The 26479-nt window shown below is 56.9% G+C and overlaps 1 protein-coding gene and 1 long non-coding RNA gene across 9 annotated transcripts in view; one reads left to right on the top strand and one right to left on the bottom strand.

Annotated features, from left to right (window-relative positions):
• Positions 1 to 26479, bottom strand: part of MGLL (monoglyceride lipase) — a 276564-nt gene that overhangs the window by 55662 nt on the left and 194423 nt on the right. For 4 of the 6 annotated variants that reach the window (XM_067755704.1, XM_067755703.1, XM_067755705.1 and 1 more), the window contains one exon: positions 12823 to 12929. In XM_067755704.1, coding sequence (XP_067611805.1) covers positions 12823 to 12929 — 107 coding nt within the window. Of the gene's footprint in view, positions 1 to 12822; positions 12930 to 13581; positions 13989 to 26479 lie in introns of those variants that run through there. The other 2 variants (XM_067755700.1, XM_067755701.1) reach the window with 1 other exon arrangement.
• On the top strand, positions 3718 to 9677 carry LOC137232850 (uncharacterized). 3 transcript variants are annotated; one of them, XR_010947217.1, is made up of 6 exons: positions 3718 to 5542; positions 5915 to 6040; positions 6742 to 6828; positions 7053 to 7317; positions 8562 to 8788; positions 9435 to 9677. It is a non-coding gene; the product is annotated as an uncharacterized lncRNA (long non-coding RNA). The 3 variants fall into 3 exon arrangements; XR_010947215.1 differs by having other exon boundaries at positions 8562 to 9677; XR_010947216.1 differs by lacking the exon at positions 7053 to 7317 and having other exon boundaries at positions 8562 to 9677.

The raw sequence follows: 26479 nt of genomic DNA, 5'->3' as shown, positions 1-26479 counted from the left end.
CACACAGCGTGTTCAGTAGAGGTCAGCTCATCCCTGTCCTGGGTCTTGAGCTCGAGAGGGACGTCTGTGTCCACCTGCGCCATTTAGAAATCTCATCACGGGCCCGTCCTCACATCTCACGGCAGCTTCTCCCGCTTGGAGAAACTTTAGTTCACAGAAACGGTGCTGTTTTTCCGAGATGCTTCAAGCCCGGGAGCCGCATGACCTCAGGGGCTCTTGCTTGGCGGGTCGGTGGACAAAAGGAGGGGTTGAGCTGCTCCAGATCAGCCCAGCCCTCCCTCCGCCCCCCAGACCTTGGACTCTGTCCCTGGACCTTGAGATGAAGCACCACAGATGATTCCTCTCCTTTTTTGGTAAAAGAGGAAGTTTCCACTGAATAAACGCTCTAAGCAAGTTTTCCGATCTGGCGACATCTGCACAACAGCCGAGGAAAGAAATAATTACTATTACGGTGCCAGAATGATCCGGCCCTTCTCCACGACTCTGGGGAAGGCAGCCGGCCCCTGCCAGCCAACCTGGTTTTCTGTGTTGAAGGAAGGAGCAAGCGGGGCAGGGAGGGCGTCTCAAAGCTCCTAACGAGAGCAGAGCGGAGCGGAGGGGAAGAACCATGCGCTTACTGCACACGGAGTTTGTGTTGGCTGCAGTGATCTATGGTCTCTAGGGGAAGCCTCAGGCCCACCACAGATGGGGAAAATGTGGCTCTGAGAGAGAGACTGGACTGTCCCAGCCACACAGCCAGAAACACGGGGCCAGGCCCCGAGCCGCGTCCCTCTGGAGCATCACACCAAGCTCGCCCAGGCTGGGCTCACCCTGAAAACGGGGAGCCCCGCCCCCGTGGTGCTCAGAGGATGCAGTCAGTGTGGGAAGTGCGGCGACGCCGTCTCTGAGGAATCGAGGGGCAGAAGGACTGCGTTTCCACTCCTGGAATCGGCCCAACACTCTCTGTCCATTGGCTGAGCTTGCGTGCCACCCGTGGGGGTCAGGGCATCTTCGAGCAGAGCCCTGGCGGAGGGCTCAGTGGGGAGTTGGCACCCCTCCCCCGACAGACTGCGCGTCATAAGCTGTTCCTGGAGCTGCTCGGGCACTTCTGTCTGTTGGGAGGTGCAGAAACCCCAGGGCCGCTTGCCTGGGGACTGCACTCCAAGCCAGGCTGCTCACAGCCATCGCCGGTCTGACAGGGCCTGCGACACCTCACTCCAAAGCAGTTTTCCAAAAGTCAAGGTCTTAGCAAGGCAAAGAGTGTGGGGATTTGAATCCAGCTTTGCTCCTCCCCCACTTCCCCGCATTGGCTGTGTTGACTTGGGCAAGTTACTCTCCATCTCTGAGCGAGCTGGCTTCCTCCATGGGCACGTTGGCTGTCTCACCACACCGCTGCAAGGGTTAAATGGGGGGTGATCCATGGAAGAAAATACTAGCACAGAGATGACGGATGTTCCCCAGTGGGAAAGCGTTATTTGATTTTCTTTAAACAGGGCCCATCCTCTAGTTCAAATTCACACACACACACACACACACACACACACACACACACACACACACACACACGTTCGTGAGCCTGAACTTGGGCAAACCCAGAGAAACGATCGTTTTTAGTCAACTGCCTCATAATTCACAGATGCTCACCGAGACCCTGTTACGGACGAGGCTCCGGGCAGGACCCAGGAAGCGGGTCACTGGGCTGCTGTCTTGGCGCTTACAGTTGGGTGCGTGCTTGTGGCTGACTACGCTGAGAGGGGCCTGCAGTGTGGGGGTCGTCCCCCGGGAGGTGATGACCAGTCTGCCTGCTTTCTGGGGCTCACCAGGCAACCCCCTTCCTCCACACTGCTGTGTCGGGCTGGCTGGCTTGGATCTGGGTGGGCGTGAGATGCTAAGGGACGGGGGTCTCTCCAGGGCTCCTCCAGCTCCAGCCGGCAGGGCCCCTGCTGCCCACCCTCTGCTTCCAGAATCAGGGCAGGAGCCCACGGTCCTCCTGGGGAAGCTGCTACTGTGCAGTGGCCTCGGGCAGAGACTGCACCCCGACTTCACGCTCGGTTCCGAGCATGTCCTGCATAGGTCCAGCTCACGCCGCAAGTTTCGCTGGTCTCATTTTTGCAGAGGCAGAGGCCCAGAGAGGCCTGGCACACAGCTCGTCTGGGGCAGAGCCTGGGTGCAGCCACTCAGGCCGCCTCCGTCCCAGCGTGTCCTGCAAACTCACTTCTCCGGCCTGGCCCCTGGGAGCCCAGCTCTCCAGCTCCGACTCGCCCAGGTTTCACACGCAGAGCTTCCTTCGCAGATGTCCAGGCAGGTGCTGAATACGCGAGGTGCCCCCAGGGTGCTTGTCCATGAGATGCCCCTGCTCTGAGTATCCCGCTGGGCTCCTCGGTGGCCTCTGACTTCTTCCTCTTACGGCTAACGGGACAGAAATCAAGGCACTGAGGGCGCTTCCCAGAGCTGTGAGCAGGAGTTCTGGTTCTGGTCCTGGCCCGCCCAGCTCGTTGCCTCACCTGGGAAATGGAGTGAAGATCCCTCTTGCTACCTTGAGAGCAACGTGTGCAGCGAAATTAAGCAAAGGCTACAGACACCCTCGGGAAAGCGGTAAGCGCAGCTGGGCATTTATTATCTGCAGGTGGGTAACAGGTACTTGTGAAGCACCTCGTCTGCCACATGGGGTCCTTTCCCAGGGTGGGGGGAGGGAACCCGCCGGCTGCTCCCCCTCTCCCAGAGGCCCTGGCCCTTGGCGGCATCTCAGTAGTTATTTTTAGCCCTTGGTGGGACCGGGCCTTGTTGTGCTCCCACTTCTGAAAGGCTCCAGCTCACAGAACAGGGACGAGGCCCCTACCCCAGGCAGCCCCCACGGGGCAGTCAGCGTGGCCTCCCCAGGGACACGCCCCAAGGAAGCCGGCTCTGGCCCCACTGTTTTACAATTTCTTTCGGTGGCTCCTCTTCCTGGCCCGTCTGCAGCCAGTTACTTCTAGTGTTAGCGTACTGAAGGGCAGCGGCAGCTTCCAAGCCTGGGAGACGTGTGGGGGACCTGGGTCCCGGCCCCAGCCTGCTGGTCAGGGTGGGGTCCTGAACCCGCACCCACCGCGCCTCAATCGAGGAGCCGGGCCGTCCCTGCAGGCTTGCTGCGGCCTGCGGCTTCGTCGGGGGCCCAATGAGGACGGCAGCTGCAATCACCATTTCAGCTTCAGTCACGAGTCCGCGTGGAGGGCCCGCGCCACCCCTGCCGGGCTCCCCTGGGCCAGGCCTGCTCCCTCTCGGGCCTCCCGGGTGGCGACCGTGGGAGCTCTGCCTCCAGGCACCACCGCCAGCAACCCCACCTCACAAGGAAGGGGGGCCGCGGGTCGCGTCCCTGACCACACCACCTGCCTGGTGGTTTGAACCCAGGCGATCACCCCAGGTCCTGCCTCTCACCCTGGCCGCTCCCGGCCCCTGGTCTCACATGCGCTGGAAGAGACTGTGGGTCCCTAACACTGGGGACACCCGACTTGAACGTCTTCAGGAAAAGACTCAGTGTTTGCAGATGGGAAAAAATAATCCAAAGTAATTGTTACCTAAGCGGGTGCAGACTTTCAATTTAGAAGGCGTCTGGCACACGGTGGGGAGGAGCTGGCCTCATGGAGCGCGATGCAGGGCACGGGCTGGCGTGCTCGGGGGTCGCCAGGGCTGCCAGCACACGAACCCAGCAGCCAGGGAGCAGCTGCCTGGGAAGAAAAGGCCCAGAGCGCACACCTCCAAAGCTCGTTTTTAAGACGCCCGTGACCAAGGGTGTCATAAATTGACAGCTAAAGGCACCACCCTCCCGGGCCGCCTGGCCAGCAGCCCGTCCACGGCTGTAGGCTCTGAAGGGCCAAGGACAGCTCTGACTCAGCCTGGAACGGGAGGCTCCGGACACTGAAGGCCACGAGGCCCCCTCCTTCCTGCCCAAACCAGGCGGGGACCTCTGCTGTCCAAGCACAAGGGCCCCGGACGTGTCCTGCTGCTGACCCGGTGCAGGCCCGGGCTGGTGTCCATTTCCTGCTCTGCTCTGACCTCTGCGCCCATGACCCTGCCCTCCGTGGGGTCTCCTCCAGCATCCTCCTTCCCCCGACCCCGTCTCTCCCCATCTCGCTCCCCCCAAGGATGGGCCCCGACTGGAGAGAGGAGGGCAGTGACCTCAGGGGGCCACTCAGCTTCCTTATTTCCCAGTCATGACACCTCCCCTCAGGGAGTGACCAGGAGAAAAAGTCCCGCCTCCAAAGCTGGAGGAGCTAAGAGGCCAACGCGTGGACAGACAGCCGAAAAGGCACCGTGAAGAAGAACTTCCTCTGCTGGAAGTTGCTGCAGGAGCACTGAGGGGACCCGGCGCAGGGACACCTGGCGGGACGGTGGGCAGTGGCAGGCCCGCAGCTGGTGCTGGAGGTGGCCGGGCCGCCGGGTAGGCTGCAGCCGTGGGCACACGCTGGTCCAGCGCCCACACAAAGCAGTACGTTAGGAGGTGGCTGACGCTACCCAGGCCTCCAAATTCCCTTGGCCACGTGGGCAGCACCAAGCTGCTTGACGGTGGTTGTAGAGACCCAGGAGCTGATCCGTTTGAAGCAGCCAAGCCCTGCTCGGCACCCTGGTCCAGGCCATCCGTGAGGCTCTGGCAGCAGCAGGTTCCCTTCCTCCCGAGCAGCTGATGGTCCCCAAGCCCCAGGCTTTGGTCACCCAGCCCAATCGTGGCTTCTCTTCTCAACCGTCCGCATCCTGGATGGTGCAGGGAACCCGCATGCCCTTCCTACTACGTGACCTGGCCTCTGCCTCCCCAAAGCTTGGGATGTTCACCTTTAATGCAGGAGGACACGCCTCTGACTCGTGGTGCCTAGCTCGTGACGGGGAAGCCCATGACCGCGTCCTGCCCAGGCCTCTGTGCCTCTGCACCTCTGCCTGGATGGAGTCCCAGCTGTCATTCAAGTCTCAGCTCACCTGGAGCCATTTCTGCAGGGACCGTCCCCCTGCCCTGGCTGTCTCGTTCTTCCCTGCTTCCCTTACCCTAGTGACCTGCACTTGAGGGGGTGGGGCCGGTGTGGGTGTCGGGTGTCCAGTCCCCACACGGGGCCAGGCCCTCTGCATGCACTACCTCACTTGGTCCCTTCACTGACCCTATGGGGTAGGTAGAGACTTTGATCCTTCTCTTGCTGTAGATGAGAACACTGAGGTTCAGGGAGCTTGGGTAATTTGTCCAGAGTCACACAGCAAGTAAGTGGTTGAACTGACTTGAACTCAAGTCTTCCAGATACCAAGGTACATGTTTTGCTCTACTTTCAAATATAACCTACATATACGTTAAAATGAGGTCCATCTTCTCTCAGTTCCTGACCTGTGGACAGAGAATCCATGGTGCTGAGAAGAACTCCCTTCCCTAGAATTATCCACTTTTCCTTTTTAGCACAGCACCACATGTAGGTAATTCGACTGTTCTCCTCCAACACATGACACACCTGAACACTCCAGAAACTGCTTCCTCCAGAGACGGAGAGTGGAGACTGTTTTCTCCTTACCAGAAAGCCTCAAATATTTCCACCTCGGGGTCAGGTGAGTAGTTTTGAGTGAACAAACACTCCCTTGGAGGAAATTCCTTTAGAAAGGTAACAGGGGTACTTCCTGCCCTGAGACAAGAAAAGACGGCACTGGGCTTCCAGAAGCATCCATGTGGCTCTCAAAGCCCCTCACGCTGAGCCTGATGCAGGATTCAGACCAAAACTTGCCTCTAACCCTCAAAAGGGCTGCATGTTTTTGTCACCTGCTTCACGTGTGAATTGATCAGGGCACCTTCCCCAGCAATCACTGTCTAAATGTCTTTATTTCTCTTCATTGTTTTAAAAAAATTTTTTTTGATGTGGACCATTTTTAAAGGCTTTATTGAATTTATTACAATATTGCTTCTATCTTGTTTTGGTTTTTTGGCCGTGAGGCATGTGGGATCTTAGCTCCCTGAACAGGGATCGAACCTGCACTCGTGGCACTGGAATGCGAAGTCTTAACCACTGGACCGCCAGAGAAGTCCCCTAAATGTCTTTAAAAATGGAATCAGTAGTGGGTAAAGAACGGACACAATAAACGGATGCCCCCAGATGGTGATAAAGAGGGTGCTCGGTGACAGGGACATCCCTATAGAGGTCCCATCGAGGGTGACGTGGAGTTCGGCTTAAATAAAATGGGGAGTGTGAGCCCCTTGCTTCAGAGGAGATGGGAAGCACGCCCCTAGTCTGCAGGGAGAGGGACGAGGTCCTCTTCTTGAAGACTGCGTCTGGGGACGCAGAGAGCAGGGGTCTGGGGGTGGGCGGGGGGCAGCGCCGATATCTACTGATATTGATATGCACCCGGCAGCTCTACATCATGTTTCCTCACCAGGCAGATGCTCTGACTCAGTCACAGGTGGGGAAACGGAGGCTCGGGGAGGCTTAGTGCCCTGTCTAAGGTCACCGGAGTCGTGTACTCTGAAGCCTCTCCCCATGCTCACCCTCCAGGGAAGACCCGTCCCCCTTTACCCCCAGGGACACTTCCACCAGAGGCCCAGGGTACCTGCCGCCTTCCCTGCCCTGGGAGGCTCTGGAGGTAGGTACCCGGGTCTGTGTCATTTCTGCAGCCCACGCCCAGCACAGACTGCACAAGGGAGGTCCCCGGGCTGTATCTGCTGCAGGACAGGCCCAGTCTGCTGACTGCAGATATTCCACTTCCAAGTTTAACGACACTGACGCTGCACTTTTTTTTTTTTTGGCCGCACCACATGGCATGCAGGATCTTAGTTCCCCGACCACGCAGTGGAAGCGCGGAGTCCTAACCATTGGACTGCCAGGGAATTCCCGACACTGCACCTTATTTAAAGTAAGTTCTACCCAAGAAACACCTGTGGTGACCCTGGCCCACTTCTTGGAACCTGCCCAATTGAAGCTGAAAATCCGGGGGTGGGCCCAGCCGTCTGGGTTTCCACCAGCCTTCCCGGGACCCTGGCTTCCCCCAGGTGTGAACCCCATCTCTCTCACTTTGTCTCAGCCACAGGTAACTTCACTGTTGTTAGTATCATCGTCATCATCACCTTCATTTTACAGATGAGCGAACGGAGGCTCACGAAGGTTTTTGCTTTACGCAAGAAAGAGTCAATCCCAAACAATCCCATGTCAGAGACGGATATCCAAGCTGGCAGGTCTGGGGATGTGTAACGTGAATACAGAAGGGCAAGGAGGAGGGACCACGAAGGCCTGGAAGGGACCCAGAGGCGGCCGGGGCCTGCCTTCTGCGTCTGCCGCCTGCACCCACTGCGGGTGGGGCCCCGTGCCATCCATCTCACTCTCATGTTTACTACAGCAAGAAAATGTGCACCGTGTTCAAACACTGGAGACAGGACATATGAGTGTAACTGACAGCAATTATAGACTAGATCCCGCAAGGGGCCTTGACTCAAAACTCTCCCTGTGTGGAAAACACACAGGTAGCTTCTTCTCCCCTGAATTTCCTGAATACTCTTCTTCTGACTGGGCAGGGCTCCCACCAAAGAGAGTCAGGCTTAACTGCCGCCCACAGACACTCCCCCAGAGCTTCCTCTTCTCACATACACCCCAGCCCTGTCTGAGTTTTTTTAAAAAGTTAAAATATAAATAAGACACATACAAACTGCCTTTAACACTTTCCCTCAAATATTTGCAGATAATTAACTCACTGTTAATCAGTTAGGAATGGTTCTTTGATACTCCGTAAATAAAGAGAGGGCAACTCGGGCCCCACCAATGTAACTCTGAATGCACCACGGTGCAGAGTCAGGAGGCTGCTCATGGGAAGGGCCTGGAGCTGCTGTGCTGGAGACGGAAGGGCTCCCGCCGCCCACGTCCTCCCAACACTCCCGCCCCAGCGGCAGGTGGGACTGGAGGCTGCCCGCCTCTCCGGCCCCTCTCCCCTGCTCATACCACTGCTCCAAGGGGTTTCCAGTGAGTCACCGTGAGCAGCTGGTGACCAGGGACGGCGTGAACGAGAGGCCGGGCTTCCTCGGTGCTGTATTTCGAACAGCACAGAAACTCCCACCCCTGGTTCTCCACCTGCTCAGACCTCGCGGAAGCTCCCCCAACTCTGCCTGCCGCCCCCTCCCTCACTGGCCCTGCCCTGGATCCCATCTCGCCGGGGGTTACTCCCTGCTTAGCGTCCTTCCCGAGCGTCCACAGGGTCTCACCACAGAGCCCTGAGCTTCGCAGGCCAGGGGCTGGCTCCCCCTCCGTTCCTGGGGCTAGACTCCAGGATCCAGCTAAACCCTCGGGCCGGGAGTCCCATCTGAACAGGACGTAAGCATGTGATCCCATGCATCTGAGTTGTGCCAGTACCGTACGGCCTCCTCTGCCTGGAACGGTGGTTCTCAACCTCAGCTACTCGTTAGACTCACCTGGGGGATTTCAAAGGTCTTGACACCACGGCCACACCAAAGTCCCGAGAGATCAGAGTCTCTGTGGAGTGAGGGGCCCCAGCATCGGTATTTTTCAAGAACCCCACCGCAGTGTTTCAGGGGCCTCCCCGGAGAGGACCATGGCTCTCAGCTATGGGCCCCTCCTCTACACCCTTTCTTCTCCCCTCAGGCTCCTCTACTCAGCCGACAAGACCCAGAACCTCGCCAACCTGCCAGGCTTTGGGAAGCCGTGTGCCTCTGGGTGGCCAAGCCCGCCTCGAGCACCTGAGTTATAGGCCTCGAGGCTCCTCTGCCCCAGCTCCAGTCGACAGCAGCCCTGCCCCAGCCTTAGCCACCAGACCGAGTCCTGGTCCCTCTGCTGGGTCCTCTCCACCCTGCTGACACTGACACTTTCATGTGAGTGTTTGCTGATATTCACAGCATCTCTGGTCTGATCTATGCCGGGTCATACACTCCTTCGTTCATTCAGCAAACACTGGTGATGCCTCTACTCTCTGCTCAGGCCTGGGCTGCACAGCAAGGAGAAGGCTGTGGGGCTGAGGGAGAAGCGAGCACAGGACACCGTAAGTCAGTTTCCGTTGCCTCCAACCAAAGGAAGAGGTACCCCTCAGGGTACAAGTACTAGGACAAAGCTGAGCGCTTCACGGGGCTGCTTAAGGGGGCTGGGGGGACAGGTCCCTCGGCCATCAGGATGCCAGTGCCTATGTCCGTGCATTGCTCCTTGTACAGGACCTGACCCAAGCTTAATGCACGATTAGCAACCTTCACCGCTACATACTTATGATCCTAATAATAACCTTCACATCTAAACCTTCTGAAAGCACACAGAAAGGTGACACTGTGAGCTAAACATAACTCAGAAAATATATAAAGCAGAGACGGACGAGAAACGCTCTCTTAAAGAACACGCCTGGAAGCACGGCTGTCAGAGGAGACGGTGCTTTAGCGTCCGTCCTGGGTGCCTTGCTTAGCGACCGGGCCCTGTTTTGCCCGAACCAGCAAACACGCAGCAAACAAGTTAGATCTCCTGCCTCCCTTGCAGCTGGGCTTGGCCGTGTGATGCTGTCCTGGAACCTGCGGTGTAGCTGCAACACGACGGGGAGCTCTGTACTGCCTCCTGCTGAGCCCGGGAGCTGGAGCCGGTACCCGTGGGCATGAAAGCCATGCAGTGAGAACAGCTGAGCAAAGCTACAGAGGGAGCCTTGGGCGTGGATGGCACAGTGGTGTCCCGAAGCCGCCTCGGCCTTCTCATGTCACGGGAGAAAAATAAACCTTTGTTTGTTAAGCTAGCGAGGTCAGGGGTCTGATGCAGTCAAACAGCCCCTGACCAGTACGTGTGCTCTGGTGGACAAGGAGAGCCTCAGACCCTCACCTCTGACTAACTGTTATGAGGGGTAGGAAATAACGCACGAAAAGGGCCTTGGTCAGAGCCTGGCATGCAGGTGGCACTCAGTAAAGGGCAGGAATATAATTCTCATTTCTGGCAAAGCCCTGCAGGCCCAGGAGGCCATCCTGTAAAATTCAAAGGTCAAATAGAAAACAAAGGAGCTTCCCTGGTGGCGCAGTGGTTGAGAGTCCACCTGTCGATGCAGGGGACACGGGTTCGTGCCCCGGTCCGGGAAGATCCCACATGACGCGGAGCGGCTGGGCCCGTGAGCCATGGCCGCTGAGCCTGCGCGGCCGGAGCCTGTGCTCCGCAATGGGAGAGGCCACAACAGTGAGAGGCCCGCGTACCGGAAAAAAAAAAAAATAATAGAAAACAAAGGTAAGCGGGATGCTAATTGAGCACCTTGCTGTGCACACCAGGCTGCCAGCCAGACCACCCAACCCAGCGTCTCCAGGTTTCTTACTGGAGCACAGCTGAGCAAGGAGATTTAACTTAAAATCAAGTTAGCATAGGATTTGTAGAAACCCGTGTTTCTACAAATTGTGTCATAGAAACCAGCCACGAAACCGCCCTTGGTATCTGTTTACTTTGTGAAGCACTTTCCATCTATCCTTCAGCCGATCTTCACCGCAGCCTCTGCAGCCAGGCAGGGGACCCAAGAACCCGGCACCCCGGCTCCCAGCCTCGGTGTCCCCGTTGGGGCTGGAGGGGGTCTAGGAGCCGGCAGAGTGATGGGGAAGAGGAACCACCCTCCCCTGGGCCCCCGTATGCCTTACTTTATTCTATCACTGCACTGTCTGGCCCGTTTGGTAGATGAAAAAACTAAGGCTCAGAATGGTTAGGCGTCTAAGGCCCACGGCTGGAATTGCAGTCCAGTAGACACCTGGCCCCAGGTGTGTCTGCGTCGCGGCCCTTCTGTCATCTGGGGGGCAGGTCCCCCCGGAAGCACAGGAGTGCAGATGACAACCGACAGCAGGACTGGAAACGGGGAGGTTTAGGCCAGCCTGGCACTGGCGAGGCCCTGGGGCCTTGAGAGGTGTTTTTGCTCGGTGTTTTTAATCTTTGTATCCCTCCAATTGGCCCCATAAATGCCCTGACATCTTCCCCACAGAGGTTTTATTTAAATTTAAAAGCTATGCGGGAAAGAATGAAGCACCTCTCTGCAGGTTTCATGCCTGTGTGAACACCAAGTCGTGTGCGGTGTGATAAAGGGAGGCTGGGCTGCAGAACCAGCAGGCCTGGGCTCAAGCCCCTCCACGCCCCCCGCTCCCCTCCACACCTCTGCGAGAAGCCACCAGGCACAGGGCGTAACCACCAGTGTCTGCTTCCCCAACCGGCACAAGACCCCACAAAGGCAGCCCAGCACCTGCTTTCTCCCACTAAGGAAGCCACAGCCACACTCATCTCTAGACAACCAAAGTCACACTGGGTTCATTTCTTGAATAAAACACCTCCCACAGGCACTTGCCAGAGAGATTTCCCATGAGTCACTGGAAGAAACTGATCAATCAAGGAACTTAAAACAGGTGAACGCAAACAACCAGCTTTGAGCTATATTCAGACTGTCACAGAGAGCCAGGCCTCAGATCTGGATGGTAATTTGGAAACACCAAAAGGCAGGCTGTTTCTTTTCTCTCTTTAGTCTAAAAAAGAAGGCTTTTCATATTGTTTTTCAAACTTCTACGGCCACACAACATAAATAAGGCACGACAGTTACTTCTCCCCACAGATTTGGCCAAAGGCAGCTGATAAGAGGGTAGTTGACCTCAAGATTAAAAGCAGGTAACTTAAAATTCCGTTGGAGGTGTTTCGTGTTTGCATAGTACAAACATTCTTTTCTTTCAGAATGCCCCCATGTTGTTCAGCTCACTTCACCAAACGTTAACAGAGACAAATGCGATAGGAAAAAAGTCATTCCTATCATGGGCCTTACAGTGTAGAAGGTGTCAAAGTAAATAATGACAGTCCCACAGTGAAAATCAGGATAATCCTCGAATATTCTCTCTCAAACAGTCTCACAAATATCACTGGGACTGTTTGCAAAGCACTACAGAACATTATGACCATAGTAAGAAAGAATTTAGCCAATATTCTCAGTTATGAGGACCCTTGCACAAATCTGGCTGAAAAAGGGCTCTTGGTAGACCAAACTGCAGTTCCTTATATATAAAACGCCCCAGGCAAGCTTTCCCTCCTGTCGCAAGGACTCCCAGGCCTGTCACTTCGCCCCTGCCCCTCTTTTCACTTAATTATTTCCCTATCAGATAAAACGGAAGCAACGTTTCTGGATCTGGGCCAGGATGATAGCTTTCTACATTGAAGCGGTGAGAAATCACCATGGTCCATCACAAGGAACTCTTCATTCTTCAGACTGTTAGACAAAGAAAGATCTCGACTGGGAGCCTTCCCAGCCACAGAGAAGGTCACCCAAACGATTAAGGAACTACATACTGATTTAGGCAACAAATTCTGATGGTTACTATGGATTTTGTTACGGATGAAGAATCAAAGACTTGGCCTGGGGACGTGTGTGTACATGTGTGCGTGCATCTGTATGTGCTTGTGAATGTGCCCGTGTTCGGGGTTTTCTCATGACCACCCGGCCCTTGAGACCCTTACTGTTCTGGTCTGAATGCTTTGGAAGCATCCTGAGGCCGCGCTGGGCTGTGTACGGCACTCGCGCTGAGAGCATGGCATTGTCTGAAGTCCTGTGGGGGAAACCAGGGCACGTTCTGTGCAGAGAGCGCTTTATAAACGTGAGAGAGGGTGACTTGGCCTGCGGCAAGTTCTTACACAAACACCTCCCGACTCGGGGGCTTTTCAGTGGAGGTTTCTAATCAGCCTGCATTCAATCCCACACTCAACAGAAACTGCTGGTCAGACACATTTTTTGTTTACATAACTGCACATTTTTTACTTACAAACATCCCGTGGAGAACGTCTTTTCCCAGTTTCAGTGCATGAATCAGAAGTGGAAAACTGAGGAGGAGGGAGGACTGGAAGGGGGCGCCCCGGAGCGGGGGCTCAGCCCCGGGCTACTCACCATGGTCGTGGGCGAACACCAGCAGCTCCAGCCCCACCAGCATCCGAGCCAGCTCGTCGTAGCGGCCACAGTGCTCCCCCGCTCCGTGGGACACAAAGACCAGGGCCCTGCAGGGATGAGAGACGGCTGTTAGGAAGGTGCAGGCCATGGAGGCCGTGTCCAGGGCGGGGCAGGGCTCCGGCCACATCAGCGGAGAGTCAAACACTAAATCACGGGTCTAAGTGAGAGGGCACGCTGTTAAAACATGGGCTTCAGGGTCACCCAGAACGGAGCCGGTTCCTATAGAACAGTCACCACAACAGTGTCTCCAGCCGGGGGCTGAGGGAGTCCCGGGAGCTCACTTCTGCAGGTGCTGGCGTATGGCGGGTCCTCCATCGGCCCCACCCAAGGGGCCAGACCTGAGCCAATCAGGGCACCAGGGTCGCAGCCGCAGTCACTGGCTCAAGTGGCTCCAGCCAAGTGAATGGGTCCAGGAGGAGCCGACCCTAGAGGACAGGTCAACCCAAGAGAGGAGAGGCACGTAGGGGGAACCCAGTCCTAACGGTGTTGTCTGGGCCCTGAACCCAGCCAGACCTGAAGCCAGCACACTCCCAGCCCTGCTCCTGGCTGTGCCGTGCAGGCACTGGGTTTTCTGTCACTTGTGCCGACAGACAGCTCTTCCCACTGTCGTGCGGATAACTCCATTCACACGTGCTTGCCCTCAGCTGCTGGAGTTTGTGCTCCGTGTGCACCTTTTCTCCCCTTCCCCCCTTTGCCCACCTGGCTCCCTCCTCCCTCCCTTCCAGGCCCCGCTCAGGGCCCCTCCTCTGAGGGAGATTCCACAGCTTCCTCTGGGCTCCACACTCTCTTCCCAGCAGGGGCCAAGCGGCTTGCTGCCCTCCCCGCTGGCTGTAACCTCCTTGAGGACACACTGACTCACTCTCTCTCTCCCTCTCCCTCTCACTGCCTCTTTGTGGCTGGCACGGTTTTGAGCTACAGCTGGCACTCTGCAAATGCGGTTTGAATGAATGAAGGAAGGAAGGAAGGAAGAGGCTGTGACGTTCTGAAATAAACACGGTATCTCGCACCCAAGATCTGTGCGGTGGAAGCCTCAGGCCTGGAAGCAGAGCCTGGCTGGGCGCCCAGTCCCCCAGCCGCCGAAAGCCTTCCATGTGGTGAGCCCACCTGCGGACACAGACAGCAGCCCCCATCACACCGCGGCTCACCCCAGAGTGACCCAGCAGTGGAGGGTTACAGGAGGGCACTCAGATTCTTGAATATACAACTGCCCAGTCTAGTACTCAGCATGCAGCCCAGGGAGGCTAGAGTCCCCTTCAGGGGAGGGAGGAACTCCTGTGAGCCACGCCCATAAAGACGAGGGCGGAGGGAGAGGGGGCAGGAGGGGGAGGAAAGCAGCTGCCCTTTCACGGAGCATTCACCATGTGACAGTTCCTCCGCTAAGTCCACATACAGGTTACTAACCCTCATAATCATCCTACCCTTACCTTCTTTACAGCTGAGAGTGAAAACCAGAGAGGTCACACAACTGGGTAAAATATAGAGCAGAGCATGTCACCACCCGGCTTCCAGGTCTCCAGCGGGCAACCAGCAGGCCCAGAGTACAGGTCGCCCTGTCCCTTCCTGTCTCACCACTCCTCGGCCCCTTCCTGCTCACCGCCCGTCCTCGCGAGGAGCTTCCGGCCATTCTTCAGCAGCACCAGCTCCTCCCACCTCAGGGTCTTTGGCGCGTCTCCCCGGAGCATCCTCCCCCAGACCTCCCATGGCTGCTCCTCGTGCCTGGGACTCATGGAAGACGTCTCCTGGAGCGGCCTCTGTCCCTCTGACCTTTCTGACCTACACTGGGCCCTCATTGCACATCACAGTTTGCCCTTGTTTGCACTGGGCCCTCATTGCACATCACAGTTTGCCCTTGTTTATACTGGGCCCTCACTGCACGTCACACTTTGCCCTTGTTTGCACTGGGTCCTCATTGCACCTCACACTTTGCCCTTGTTTACACTGGGCCCTCACTACACATCACAGTTTGTCCTTGTTTACACTGGGCCCACACTGCACGTCACAGTTTGCCACTGCTTTGCTATTCACTTGCTCACTCGGTTCCTGGCTCTCTCCTCCACTTCGAGGTCAGCTCAAGAGGCCAGAAGCCTTGTCCACCTTGCTGCCCCAGCCTAGTGGCACTGGCACATACGTGGTGAGCGAGCAGACTCCTGGGTTCTCTCTGCAGCTCCCCTCTGCACCCCGCATTTTATTCTCTGAGCAGCACACAAAGCCCCAGCACTAACCTCAGTTTCCTTCTGCATCTGTCCTCCCTGCCCTTTTCCTAAAATACAGCAGACATCTCACACCCTCTTCACTGCTCCACGGAATGTCCAGCCACCTCTGCTTGATCAGACGTCAATCTGGGCAGATTACACCTGCCTACCTGACACTTCCGGGGTCGGCTGATGGGATGTCCCTCAGCTACCCAGAGCATGGCTGGAACCTCTAAAGAGCCATCATCTGCCGTCGGCACGAGGGGCTGTGCTCCCAGAAGGGGCAGCTCAAGCACTTTAACATCCTTGGGGAACGTGGCAGCTGCTGGATTAATTCAGCCCACAGCTAACGCGGACAGACAAGCCGGGTCACGTGACAGCCAGCCTCTCCCTGCGGCCAGGATCCACTGGGTGGAGGAGGACTTCAGGGTCTCAGTTTGCATCCACAGGAGTGGCACACGGCATCACTGCCACCATGCCTGGAACTGTCTGTTAACAGAACCCAGCCTGGACACAACGTGTGGGAGAACGGGTGCTCTTACTGTACAGGAACAACTTCTCCCCCAGCGGTTCTCAACTCGGGCCACACCTGAAATCACCTGCAGAGCCTTCCAAAGTGCCAAGGCTGTGTCCCACCCCCGGAAGCTGCTCTGGTTAACTGGTCTGGGTGGGAGAGTGCCCCAGAGGTTCCGCTGTGTGGCCGAGGCAGAGAAGCATCTCTCACCACGTGCAGTACGGCCAACGATGCTGCTCAGACGCCACGTGGGATCCCCAGTGGCGAGAAAGCAGCCCTTCTGGCATGGAGACTTTTGGGGCCACTTATCTCCCGGAGGGACATGCTGGGTAAACCACAGGCTTATCTGGATCGCTGTAGAGGCTTCTGAGGCATGCTGCCGCCACACACACACACACACACACACACACACGCACGCACGCACGCACGCACAGATGGGCAGCACCTGCACGTTCGCCCCCCCCAGACCCAGGCCAGGCTTCTCCACAGACACGTCCTCCGGCACTGGCCTCGACTGGTCCTAAGCTGCTGCTGCCATTGAGTGGGTTCCCCTTAGTTGCTAGTTTCAGCTCTCACCTGGACCCCAATTCTGAAACATCAGTCTGCCCTCCTGCTCCCCACACTTCCCTGCTCCCTGGACCTGAGCCTTTATTTTGTAGAATGCGTCTAGCAAAGTGAAGATCCAGTCACATGAGACTTCTCGCTGCGTCAGAGAGAAGCTACAGGCCCCGTGGTCACGCCCTCATCTCCCTTCTCCCCTCGGCCGAGGGCTACCCTTCTTCCTAGCGCTCAGATAAGCAGATCGGGGTGCACTGCTAAATGTTTAATAACCGTAGGGAGTGGTCCTCATTTGTAGGGTTTGCCAGTTTCCACGGTGTAAATGCTCTCAGCACAGCGGATTTCAAGTTATTAACGTGACACCACTGGACACGGTGCTGGGGAGAGGTGTACACAGTCGACTCCCGAGAGCCAGGCAGGTGGGCGCCGGCACGGAACCCCTGCGCCAACTGAGGCCTCTCTGGGGACCCCTCTTTTCTGACTGTGCTTGGACTGTCGCTTGGGTCTCAGGCCTTTTCTGACCACCTCAGGTGAAGGGTCCCTTCAGCACGCGACACCATCTGAATCACTGGTCCACGGCCACGCTTTGCTTTGCCTCCCCGACCCCTGGCCGGCACGTACTCTCCAGAGCAGAGGTCTCACTGATCTCATTTATGCCCAAGTTCTCAGCTGAGGAACATGCCGGCACACACAGGAGCTTAGGAAGGATGTGCTGACACGCTGCAAGACCCCTGGAGCCTGGATCCCTCTGCCCACCGCATCCCACAGGCTCAGACCTCATGCCCGGGGTGTCCCTCTGCCTCGCCCCACCCACCCGTCAGGAGACCTTCCTGCCTCCCCCACCCCCAGGCCTGCTGTAGGTGGAGCCCCTGCTCACTGTCCCGTCCTGCGATCTAAACCTGAGGCCGGGCCCCAGCCCCTCCCAGGTCCCCACCTGGCTGCCACGGGAACATCCAGCCATTTCCCGAGCTGCGTGTTTACGCTGTGTCTCTGGGGAAAAGGGAACCCCCCCCAGCACATTCACCACTGCATGCTGGCCGTCACTTGGCATTGCTCCTTTGGGGTTTCACGAGACCCCGTGATTACATTTCAGCTCTGGGAAACAGCACTGTGGAACCAGCATGCCAAGTAAATAAACACCAGCCTCACTCAAGGCTGTGAACAGGGAGCAACGTCTGAAGCCAGGACAACTTGGTTTGATTCCCGGCATTGCCGCTCGTGACCCCGGGCAAGGCCCCTAGCCACTCACAGGATGGCAGCAACGGCAGTCCTTTGACTGAGATCACCCAGAAATACTGACTCAAGGCTTAACCACGTGCCAGGCCCCAGGGACACGAGACGGACGAACAGCACTGCCCCTGCCCTCACACAGCTGACAGTCCAGTGGGAAAGACAGGCCTCAGCAGAGAACACAGGTGTCAGCGTGTGCTGTGAGAAGCACCGTGAACACACAGCGGGGCTGCAGGGAGCCTGATCCGCCCTGGAGGGAGCGGCCGGGAAGGCAGGCCGAGAAAGAGACAGGCGTGGTGGGAATGAGAGCTGTCCTTTGCAGGGTCCTGCCCACCCCAGGCCCAGAGAGAAGGCCTCCCATGTGGACGTTGCTGCGAAGAGCCGGGGGTTCTGCATGCAGAGGGTGGGACCGAGCAGGGCAGTGACCCGATCTGACTTCCTGAAGCCCCCGGAGCTGCTGTGGACAACAGAGCAGGGAGGCAGGGGACGACGTCTGCCGAGGAACCCGCGTGGCCAGGCCCCCAGCAGGTGCCAGGGAAGGCGATCCCCTCCCTCCTTCCTCCCCTCGTGTTTGCATCCCCGACAAAGGATGGCAGCGGAACGTCGGCGAGGCCGTTTATGCAGACAAGGCAATACCCGCAGCGGCGGGAACGAGGCTCCAGAAGACGCTGGCGAGGATCTTCTTCCTGGAACTTCTTCGCCGCCTGCAGCCAGTCGGGAGCCAGTCGCTCCCATTCCGGGAGAGGGCGACTGTCGGCCCGGCCCCGGGAGCAGATGGCCTGCCTGGCATCCAGCCTGGGAGGCGGGGCAGCTCCCAGTAAAGCACGTGCCGCCCCTGAGATGAGCACGCTGCGGAGCTCCTCGGCATTTACAAGCCAGCCGCTCTACCTGTGCCTGGGTTTGACAAAGCGGAACTCGCCCTCCATCAAATAACCGATTCTCTTTATTCCTCTGCTTGTTCATTGTTTAAGTGACTGACCTCTCTGGGGCTCAGTTTTCTCAGCTGTAAAAGGGGGACAATCCTAAAACCACTGACCACAGAGGAATCGCAAGGTAAACAAGAAAACAGGTGTGGAAGGCTCTGGGTCCTGCCTGGCACTGTCCTCGGTGAGGATGTTTCTCCGACGGCACAGGGGGTCCTACCTGCAGCCTGGAGGCCGGTTCACGCTGCAGCCCCCGTGAGCTGGCTCCTGCACCTCTGTGGGCCTCCGTTTCTCCACCTGTGAAACGGGGGCACTGGCGCTTCCTCGATGGGGTTGGAGATGAGATGAGAGAAGGTATGTGAAAATACGCTGAGGGGCTCTGCAGCCCCTGTCATGGGCTCTGCCTCACTCACCCGCTGGACAGCGAGCCCATTCGTGGACCCACACTGTGCAGAGGCCCCTGGAAGGGTGGGCGGGAAACGGGCCAGCAGCCTCACGTGCTTCGAAGACAGAGACCGGTGCTGGGATGCAAAGGACTCATCCCCACCTATTTCCTGCAGGACTTCGGCCTCGGCTGAGACCCGCTCCCACCTCCATCTGCACACCTGCAGGGTGGGCACACGGCCGTCGGGAGAACGAAGGGGACCAACGTAAAACACTCGGCCTGGCCTGGCTGAAGGAGAAAACGTCAGCCTCCTTCCTGCTCACCCTTCTCCCAGACATGCTGACTCATCAGAGGAAGAACTGACTGCCCAGCTGAAGAGATGTTCTGCTCGTTTTATTATTTTATTTTATTAGGGAAAAAACAAAAAACAAAACAAGGATTTCTTGGAGGAGATTTTTGGTCGGAGGGACACAGTAGATGTTTGCACCAGCAGGCAGCAGCTCAGGTGGGGTCACCTGACCCAGGAAGCGGCAGGCTTTGTGGGCACCAGCCCGCTGACCCTCATAACGTCCCCAGTGCAGGGGGCGCGAGGGGCTCCTCCTGCCTCTTCAGGGGCTGCACTTGCTTATTTCCAAGGCGTCCCGCTCAGAAAACTAGATGGACACAGCAGCATCCACATCCACCACGCTCGTTACTGCCAAGGTTTATGACGTAAAAAAAATTCCCCTGGGGCTTCCCTGGTGGCGCAGTGGTTGAGAATCCGCCTGCCAATGCAGGGGACACGGGTTCGAGCCCTGGTCCGGGAGGATCCCACATGCCACGGAGCAACTGAGCCCGTGCGCCACAACTACTGAAGCCCGTGTGCCTAGAGCCCGTGCTCCACAACAAGAGAAGCCACCCCAATGAGAAACCAGTGCTCTGCAGTGAAGAGTAGCCCCCGCTCACCGCAACTCGACCAGAGAAAGCCCGCGCGCAGCAACGAAGACCCAACGCAGCCTTAAAAAATACAAACAAACAAAAAAACCCAGCGCATGTGTCACCAGGCCTGCGGGTGGGACTGTGAGGCTGGCTTGGACCCCTTCCCCATAACGAGAGCGGGAGCACGCCGGGCTCTGCAGAGTCCAAACCCAGCTGCCGGAGGACTCGGTTCCTCCTCCCTGGCAGGGCTCCCACAGCGTGAACAGTGTGCAGCAGGGACAGAAATAGAACAGAGCCAGTGAAGGGGGTCTAAAACTTCACAGAGGGAACTAGAAATAGACCTCTCGTTTGTAAAACAGATCGATAATGCCTATCTCCCGGGCCTTGTGAGGAATGATTGAGAGAATTTATGGAAAATAACCCAGCAGGACGCGGGGGGCAGTCAGGCGTTATGTAACAGCCAGTGCTGACAGCTGGTATTTACTTTGGCCAGATACTGGTCTAAGTGTGCTGGGCGCTAGCTCACTCAGGGCTCACAAAAACCCAGAGGTGGGCACCGCTAGACTCCCCATTTTACAGATGAGAAAAGTGGGGCCCCGAGAGGCTAAGCAGCTCTCCTGGGGTCACAGAGCTGTAAGTTTTGAACCTGCACGCTGGGCCACTGTGGGACCACACGATAAGGGGAAGACACCACGTGGCCACATCCAGATGTGCAGTCAGGTGGCGTCCCGAAGGCCCTCGCCCTGGGCAGTAGTGGGAGACTGCAGGATACCTACGCAAGGTCTGCTCTGAGTCGATAACCCTGAGATGAGCGCAGCAGGCCCTTCGCTTCCCTGACTCACTGGACTTAGGAGCACGAAGCGGGGCTGAAGGCCATGAGTAACCCGTGGTGCTGCCTTCCCAGAGCCTCCAGAGTGGACGCCTGGGCTGCCCGCCTGCTGCCCGTGTGACTTCTCCTCCCGCCTGGGCCCCCACTCCCCACCCCCTTCCCTCCTGCTCCGATGTGACCCTGGTCCTCCAGGCCGCTGGCTCCTGCCTTCCCCGCTGGAGAGCGTGGCCGGGTCCCCAGAGTGCACGTGTAAGGCGTGGCCGGCGAGCCCCTGTGAGGCCCTCTTCCGCTTCCTTTCGATGACGCGCATGCCCCCCACCCAATACCAAGACGCTCCCAGAAACAGAAGACAAGCTGAGCGGAGAGCACCGAGCTTCCCCACATCCCCGCGCTCTGAGCTGTACCCTTCACCACGAGCTTGTTTCCGCGTCGCCCGAAAGGCCAGATCTAGTGAGCTGAAGGCTCATCCTGCGCACCCACACGCCCTGCAGACAGAGCCGCCCGCCCTCCTTCCCCTCTGGGCTGTGTGCCCTCCTGGTTCAAAGCACCCTGCAGCCTCCAGGGTGACCACTGCGCAGCCAGAGCTAATGTCCACGCCCTGGTTACTCCACACAGTGGCGGCTGGTTATGTCTGTCTCTAGGCTGGAGGTGTCTTCTGCATCTCTTAGCTGTCCCAAGACACAGAAGCGGAGAAATTCTTATCTGCTGAGTGAGGTCGAGTCATCCTGCTGAATGAGCTCCCTGCTTACTGCGCCCCCAGGACACCATGTGGCCCGCTCACCCCAGCACTGAACTCCTGAGGCCAGGAGTTTTTCCCTCACTTTCACGGAAATTCTTCACGCTGCAACTGGTTCCACCTGCTGATGCTCCGTCCTCGCGGGAAGGAGGGGCCAGGGCCCTGTCCTTTCGAGTGCATTGTGCCTGGGGCCGCTCAGGGAGCCAAGTTCACACATCTCTCTCTATGGAGACCGACGGCTACGGACCTGGCTTTAAGAAACTCGTGCTAAATCAATCCATTCACTTTATTTTTATCTCACAGACCAGTAACGTTGCAGAAAAACATGGCTGTGGTCCACAAACGTCCTTCTGTAAGACCTGACGGGAAGGCCGCACAGAAAACCTAGAGTCACCAAAAAGGGGTGAGCTTTAAAAATCAGCTCTCCCTGAGCTCGGACCCCACCTCCGCCATCTGAGAAAGTCACTCGGGTAGGTACCCGTAAAAAGGGAAACGCAATCCCTGCCTCGCAGAGGTGTAAATGACGACGCCCTCAAGGTGCCTGCCCAGCACGTGGCGCTCAGCTTCCTCTCCCTGTTCAGCCCACGGCGGCGCTGCGTGAGCCGGGCCACCTGGGAACACACCAGGGTGCTTGCACGTGCAGCTCCTGCTCCACACAGCCATTCGGTTACCAGGCAGGTCACCTCCTGGTCTTCCACTCTGGGTATTCTACACATAAGCAGCCCCACCTGTGCCCAAAATGGACCTAAAGCCAACAGGAGGTCACGACTCGAGTCATTTGGACACGGGAGCAGTGCTGGACTGTCAGCCCACCCAAGGCTGCAGGACCTCTCCACGCCCCACGGCTGCCAGCCAGCCAGAAGTCTTCCCAGCTCCAACACGCTAACAAGAGTGGCTCCCACCAAAGAAATAAAGCAGCCGAGTGGAAGCAGGCATGCAGCAGGACGACAGCCGCCCGGGGCCTCGGCTGGCTCAGCAGCTCTCACTGCAACCCACGCATGTCCACGGGAGGAAGGGCCTGCTTTGGAAGATTAGCACCACGGGGTGGTTTCAAAAACCCCACTTAGCCTAAATCCCCACATGCCGACGTTACTAAAACATTAAAAAACAGGTAATGTGTGTGTGTACGTCATAACATAGTTTGATTTTACAAATGATAAGAAGGGCTATTTTGAGTGCCTGTGTGCCAGGGGCTGGGCTCTGCACTCTGTGTGCACAACCGCATCCCCCAGGCTGGAAAAGCTCTGGATCTCCTGGAGCCTTCTCAGATTTCAGCTTATTCCCTCTCCGTAAGTGCCCATTCTTATTTTACAGAATGTTTTATAGCCAAGTCTTCCTGGATCCTGTTGGAAGTTATTGGAAAGTTTCTAAATTTCTTGTAGCAAAGCTACCTGATAATACGTTTCCTTGAGTCCTCAGAAGGATGCCCTTCTGTGGAGCTGTAAAGTCTGGATTTCTGGTGATTTTCATCTTTTGCTCATCCTTTTTGAAAAAGGTCAAGATGTGCCCAGTATCAAGAACTGAGGGGCAATTGTGACGGTCCTGCCAAAACCTTTTAGTCCAGCTGAAGCAAAAGGTGCGGAACTGCCCCTAGGGAGCCACCAAGGCTCACAGGAGGAGGAGTAATTAATGCTCCTGGTGAATTTATGAAGGGACAAAGGCCACCAAATCTCCACAATATGAAAAAACGCACACACACACACACCCCCCACACATAATTTATGTAAGTTTGAAAAAGGAATATGGGTCATTTTGGAAAATGGAAAAATACAGACACGCATAAAGAAAAATCAAATCCATCCATAATCCCACCACCCAGTGACACTGTCAGGAACATTACATTTCCTTCCAGGTTCTCCCTCTCCACAGACATTAAATTTTGTTTTTCATTATTTGTAAGTTAATTATAAATTTATAATTACAACTTACAGCTGTAATTATGGTTTATAATTGTAATCACACTTATGTTCCATTTTGGACCCCTCTTTTGATTCCTCAACGTCTTTCCATGAAGTTTCCTGCAGGAAGTGCAGCACCACCTACTTCCAGAGCTGCTGTGAGTGAACGGACAGAACACCTGAGAAGGCCCCCCGGCACTGCGCCCGCACCTGGGAAGCACCCAGGAAATGGTCAGACGATAAACATCCCTCCTGCATCCAGAGCAGACATCACTAATCAACCACAGCTCCCTGTTCTGCTGAACCCAGGAAGCCTCTGAGCCTTTTCAGCTCCACACTCGGGACTCATACTGTATTCCTACACTGGGTCCTGGTTTTGAAAAGGCTGGTTCTGAACAGCTTCAATTCCTAATTCCCCCAGGATGATGTCACCACCACTTGGAGCATCAAGGCTCTCGCATTCTGTGGACCTGCAACTGGTCCTTCTGCATTCAGCGCGGCCTTCACGAATGAGTACCGTGAAACCACTGCACATGGGTTCCAAAATCGGGGTCTGGCCTCCCAGCATCACGACAGTGATGGGGCTGCATTTAGTTTGAGACCAGAGCTCCTTGATTCCTGGGCCATCGAAGGAACACTGTCACACAACCCTCCAGACAGCAACACATGGAAGCCGATGGTGCCCCGGGAGGTGTCACAGGACGCCTGGAGCAGCCAGTCTTCCAGCACTGACCCCACTCAGCAAAGGTTTCCCTGTGCAAGGATAATGAAATCCCAAAGCTGGCCTGCCCTGAAGTCAGTCAACTAGGAAATCACAGGCCACACCAAAGGTGTGTTTCCATACAAATGTGCAAAAGCAAATCCAGCATCAGCCAGCTTGAAGCAGAGGGCGATGGGCAGTCTGATGCATTTTTAATCCGTAACTTATCACACTGCTAACATCTCTCTTCGGGCACTTATCGCATCCCCCCCGGGCCACCCGTGTGCCGGGCTTACCTAGCCTGCTAATGTGATATCTCACCTACTCCGCAGAGCCCTTGGGCTCCTGCGACTGACAGGTGTGCCTGCAGTCAGGGCCAGCAGGGAGCAGCATGCGGTGCCGCCCCGTCACCGGGCATGGGGGGTCCGCACCAGCCTGGCCCCCAGCCCCACTGTCCTCGTCTCTCTGCAGAGGACGTTATCCCCAGACTGCTCACCACTCTGCTTCCAGCACACGCACTCCTGGGGCTCTGCCAGCTTCTCCTGGTTGGCTCCCCTCAGCCCTCCGCCCCGTGTGGCTGTCCCCGAGAAGACCTGGGCCTGGCAGAGCAAGGCTGAGGTTCCTCGCCAGCCCACAGCCTTAATGTCTGCAGGCAAAGCAAGGTGTCTCGAGGATGCACAGGACTACCACATCTCCTACGTGATATGTCCCTTGACCTTTCAAGACTCGATCTAGTCTTGCTCTGCACACAGCCTTTTTCTGAGCTGGAAGCCCTCTGAAAGCAGAACCCTGGGGCAAAAAGACTGAGATCTGACACCATCCTTTTATTATAATTGTCTCTAACTCCTTACTTACATACCTACGATTTTACGTATTCTGAATATCACTAATATCCTAAAATATACCAGCTTAGGAAAACAGCGTACAATTGAAAACAAGACAAAATGGGATTTCCCTGGTGGCGCAGTGGTTAAGAATCCGCCTGCCAATGCAGGACACGTGGGTTCGAGCCCTGGTCTGGGAAGATCCCACATGCCGCGGAGCAACGAAGCCCGTGCACCACAGCTGCTGAGCCTGCGCTCTAGAGCCCACGAGCCACGACTACTGAGCCTGTGTGCCACAACTACTGAAGCCCGCGTGCCTAGAGCCCAGGCTCCGCAGCAAGAGAAGCCACCATGAGAAGCCCGCACACCGCAACAGAGAGTAGGCCCTACTCGCCGCAACTAGAGAAAGCCAGTGCGCAGCAACGAAGACCCAATGCAGCCAAAAAATAAATAAATTTATAAAAAAAAAACAAAAGAACACGCCCGGCACAGAGCAAGCCGCTCACTATGTTGATAGATTCCATCAACTTTGAAGGAAAACTTGCTCATTCCAGCAGAGAGTACTTTGGGTTCAGGTGGGAAGTTCGATTTAGGTGAAAAGACAGGTGTGGACTCCTCGCCGGCCCCCTGAGCCTCCGGTGCTCAAGGTGCATCCTGGGCGCGCGTCACAGGCAGCTGGCCTCCAGCTCAGCCTCTGCTTTGAGCCCCAGGCCTACCTCTGCGGCCGTGCCGGCCACCCCTGCAGCCTCTGGACACGGAGCCCCGGGCCTGACCCCCCGAGATGGGCCTCACCTCTCATGTGCGCTCTCTCCACCCCTTCTGCTACCACCCCCGGCCCCCGTTCCCCCAGATCGAGGATCACAACAGCCTCCAACTCCACACCCTGCCCCCAGCCCTCCCACTCCAATCTGTGCCAACACAAACCCCAGCTTTCTGGCGTGCTGACACCTGCGCCTTCGCTGGGCCCTCTCCTCTGCCAGGCCCCTGTCCGGGCTCTGCACCTCTGCCTGTCCTAAGAGGCTCTGCTCCAGGCCCTCCCAGGGTGCCCCAGCCACGGGGGTCTGGGGAGGACATGGGTGGTCAGGGCGGCCGCAGGGAGCTGAGGCCACGGACGACGCAGCCCAGCCGGGGAGTGGCCAAGAGACACCATGGGCAGAGCAAGTGGGCGGTGGGAGGAGTCACAGGACCACAGGTAACAAGGCTCAGGACAAGGGCTGGCAGAGTGCCCACGATGGAAGGGACAGGCAGGGCTGCCTCGGACGTCGTCAAACACGCGGGGCAAACGGTCAGGGACCAGGGGCTCCGAAGCAGCCAGAGGGAAGGAAATACGCCTGGGGCCGTCCACTTACCCAAAGCCATACCCTTCATCCCAGCAGACTCTTCCCAGGAGTCCTGTGACATAAGTAGCCAATTTTGCAAAGGAGAAAACGGAGACTCAAAGAGCTGAAGTTACGCACTAGCAATCAGAAGCATCAGAAGTTGGGCTTCCCTGGTGGCGCAGTGGTTGAGAGTCCGCCTGCCAGTGCAGGGGACACGGGTTCGAGCCCTGGTCTGGGAAGATCCCACATGCCGCGGAGCAACTAGGCCCGTGAGCCACAACTACTGAGCCTGCGCGTCTGCAGCTTGTGCTCCGCAACAAGAGAGGCCACGACAGTGAGATGTCCGCGCACCGCGGGCCAATGAAGAGTGGCCCCCGCTCACTGCAACTAGAGAAAGCCCAGGCACAGAAATGAAGACCCAACAGAGCCATAAATAAATAAATAAATAAATAATTTTTTTCAAAAAAAAAAAAGAAGAGTCAGAAGTAGAATCTGGATCCACCTGACCTTGAACCTGTGCTCTGCCCATCCCACCAGGATCCCCGAGGGCCCCAGCTCATGGCTCCAGCCC

The sequence above is a fragment of the Pseudorca crassidens genome, chromosome 10 (genome assembly GCF_039906515.1).
Source record: "Pseudorca crassidens isolate mPseCra1 chromosome 10, mPseCra1.hap1, whole genome shotgun sequence".
Classification (NCBI taxonomy): Eukaryota; Metazoa; Chordata; class Mammalia; order Artiodactyla; family Delphinidae; genus Pseudorca; species Pseudorca crassidens.
Note: the sequence above shows the minus strand (reverse complement) of the source record. Positions and strands in the feature narration are given on the sequence as shown.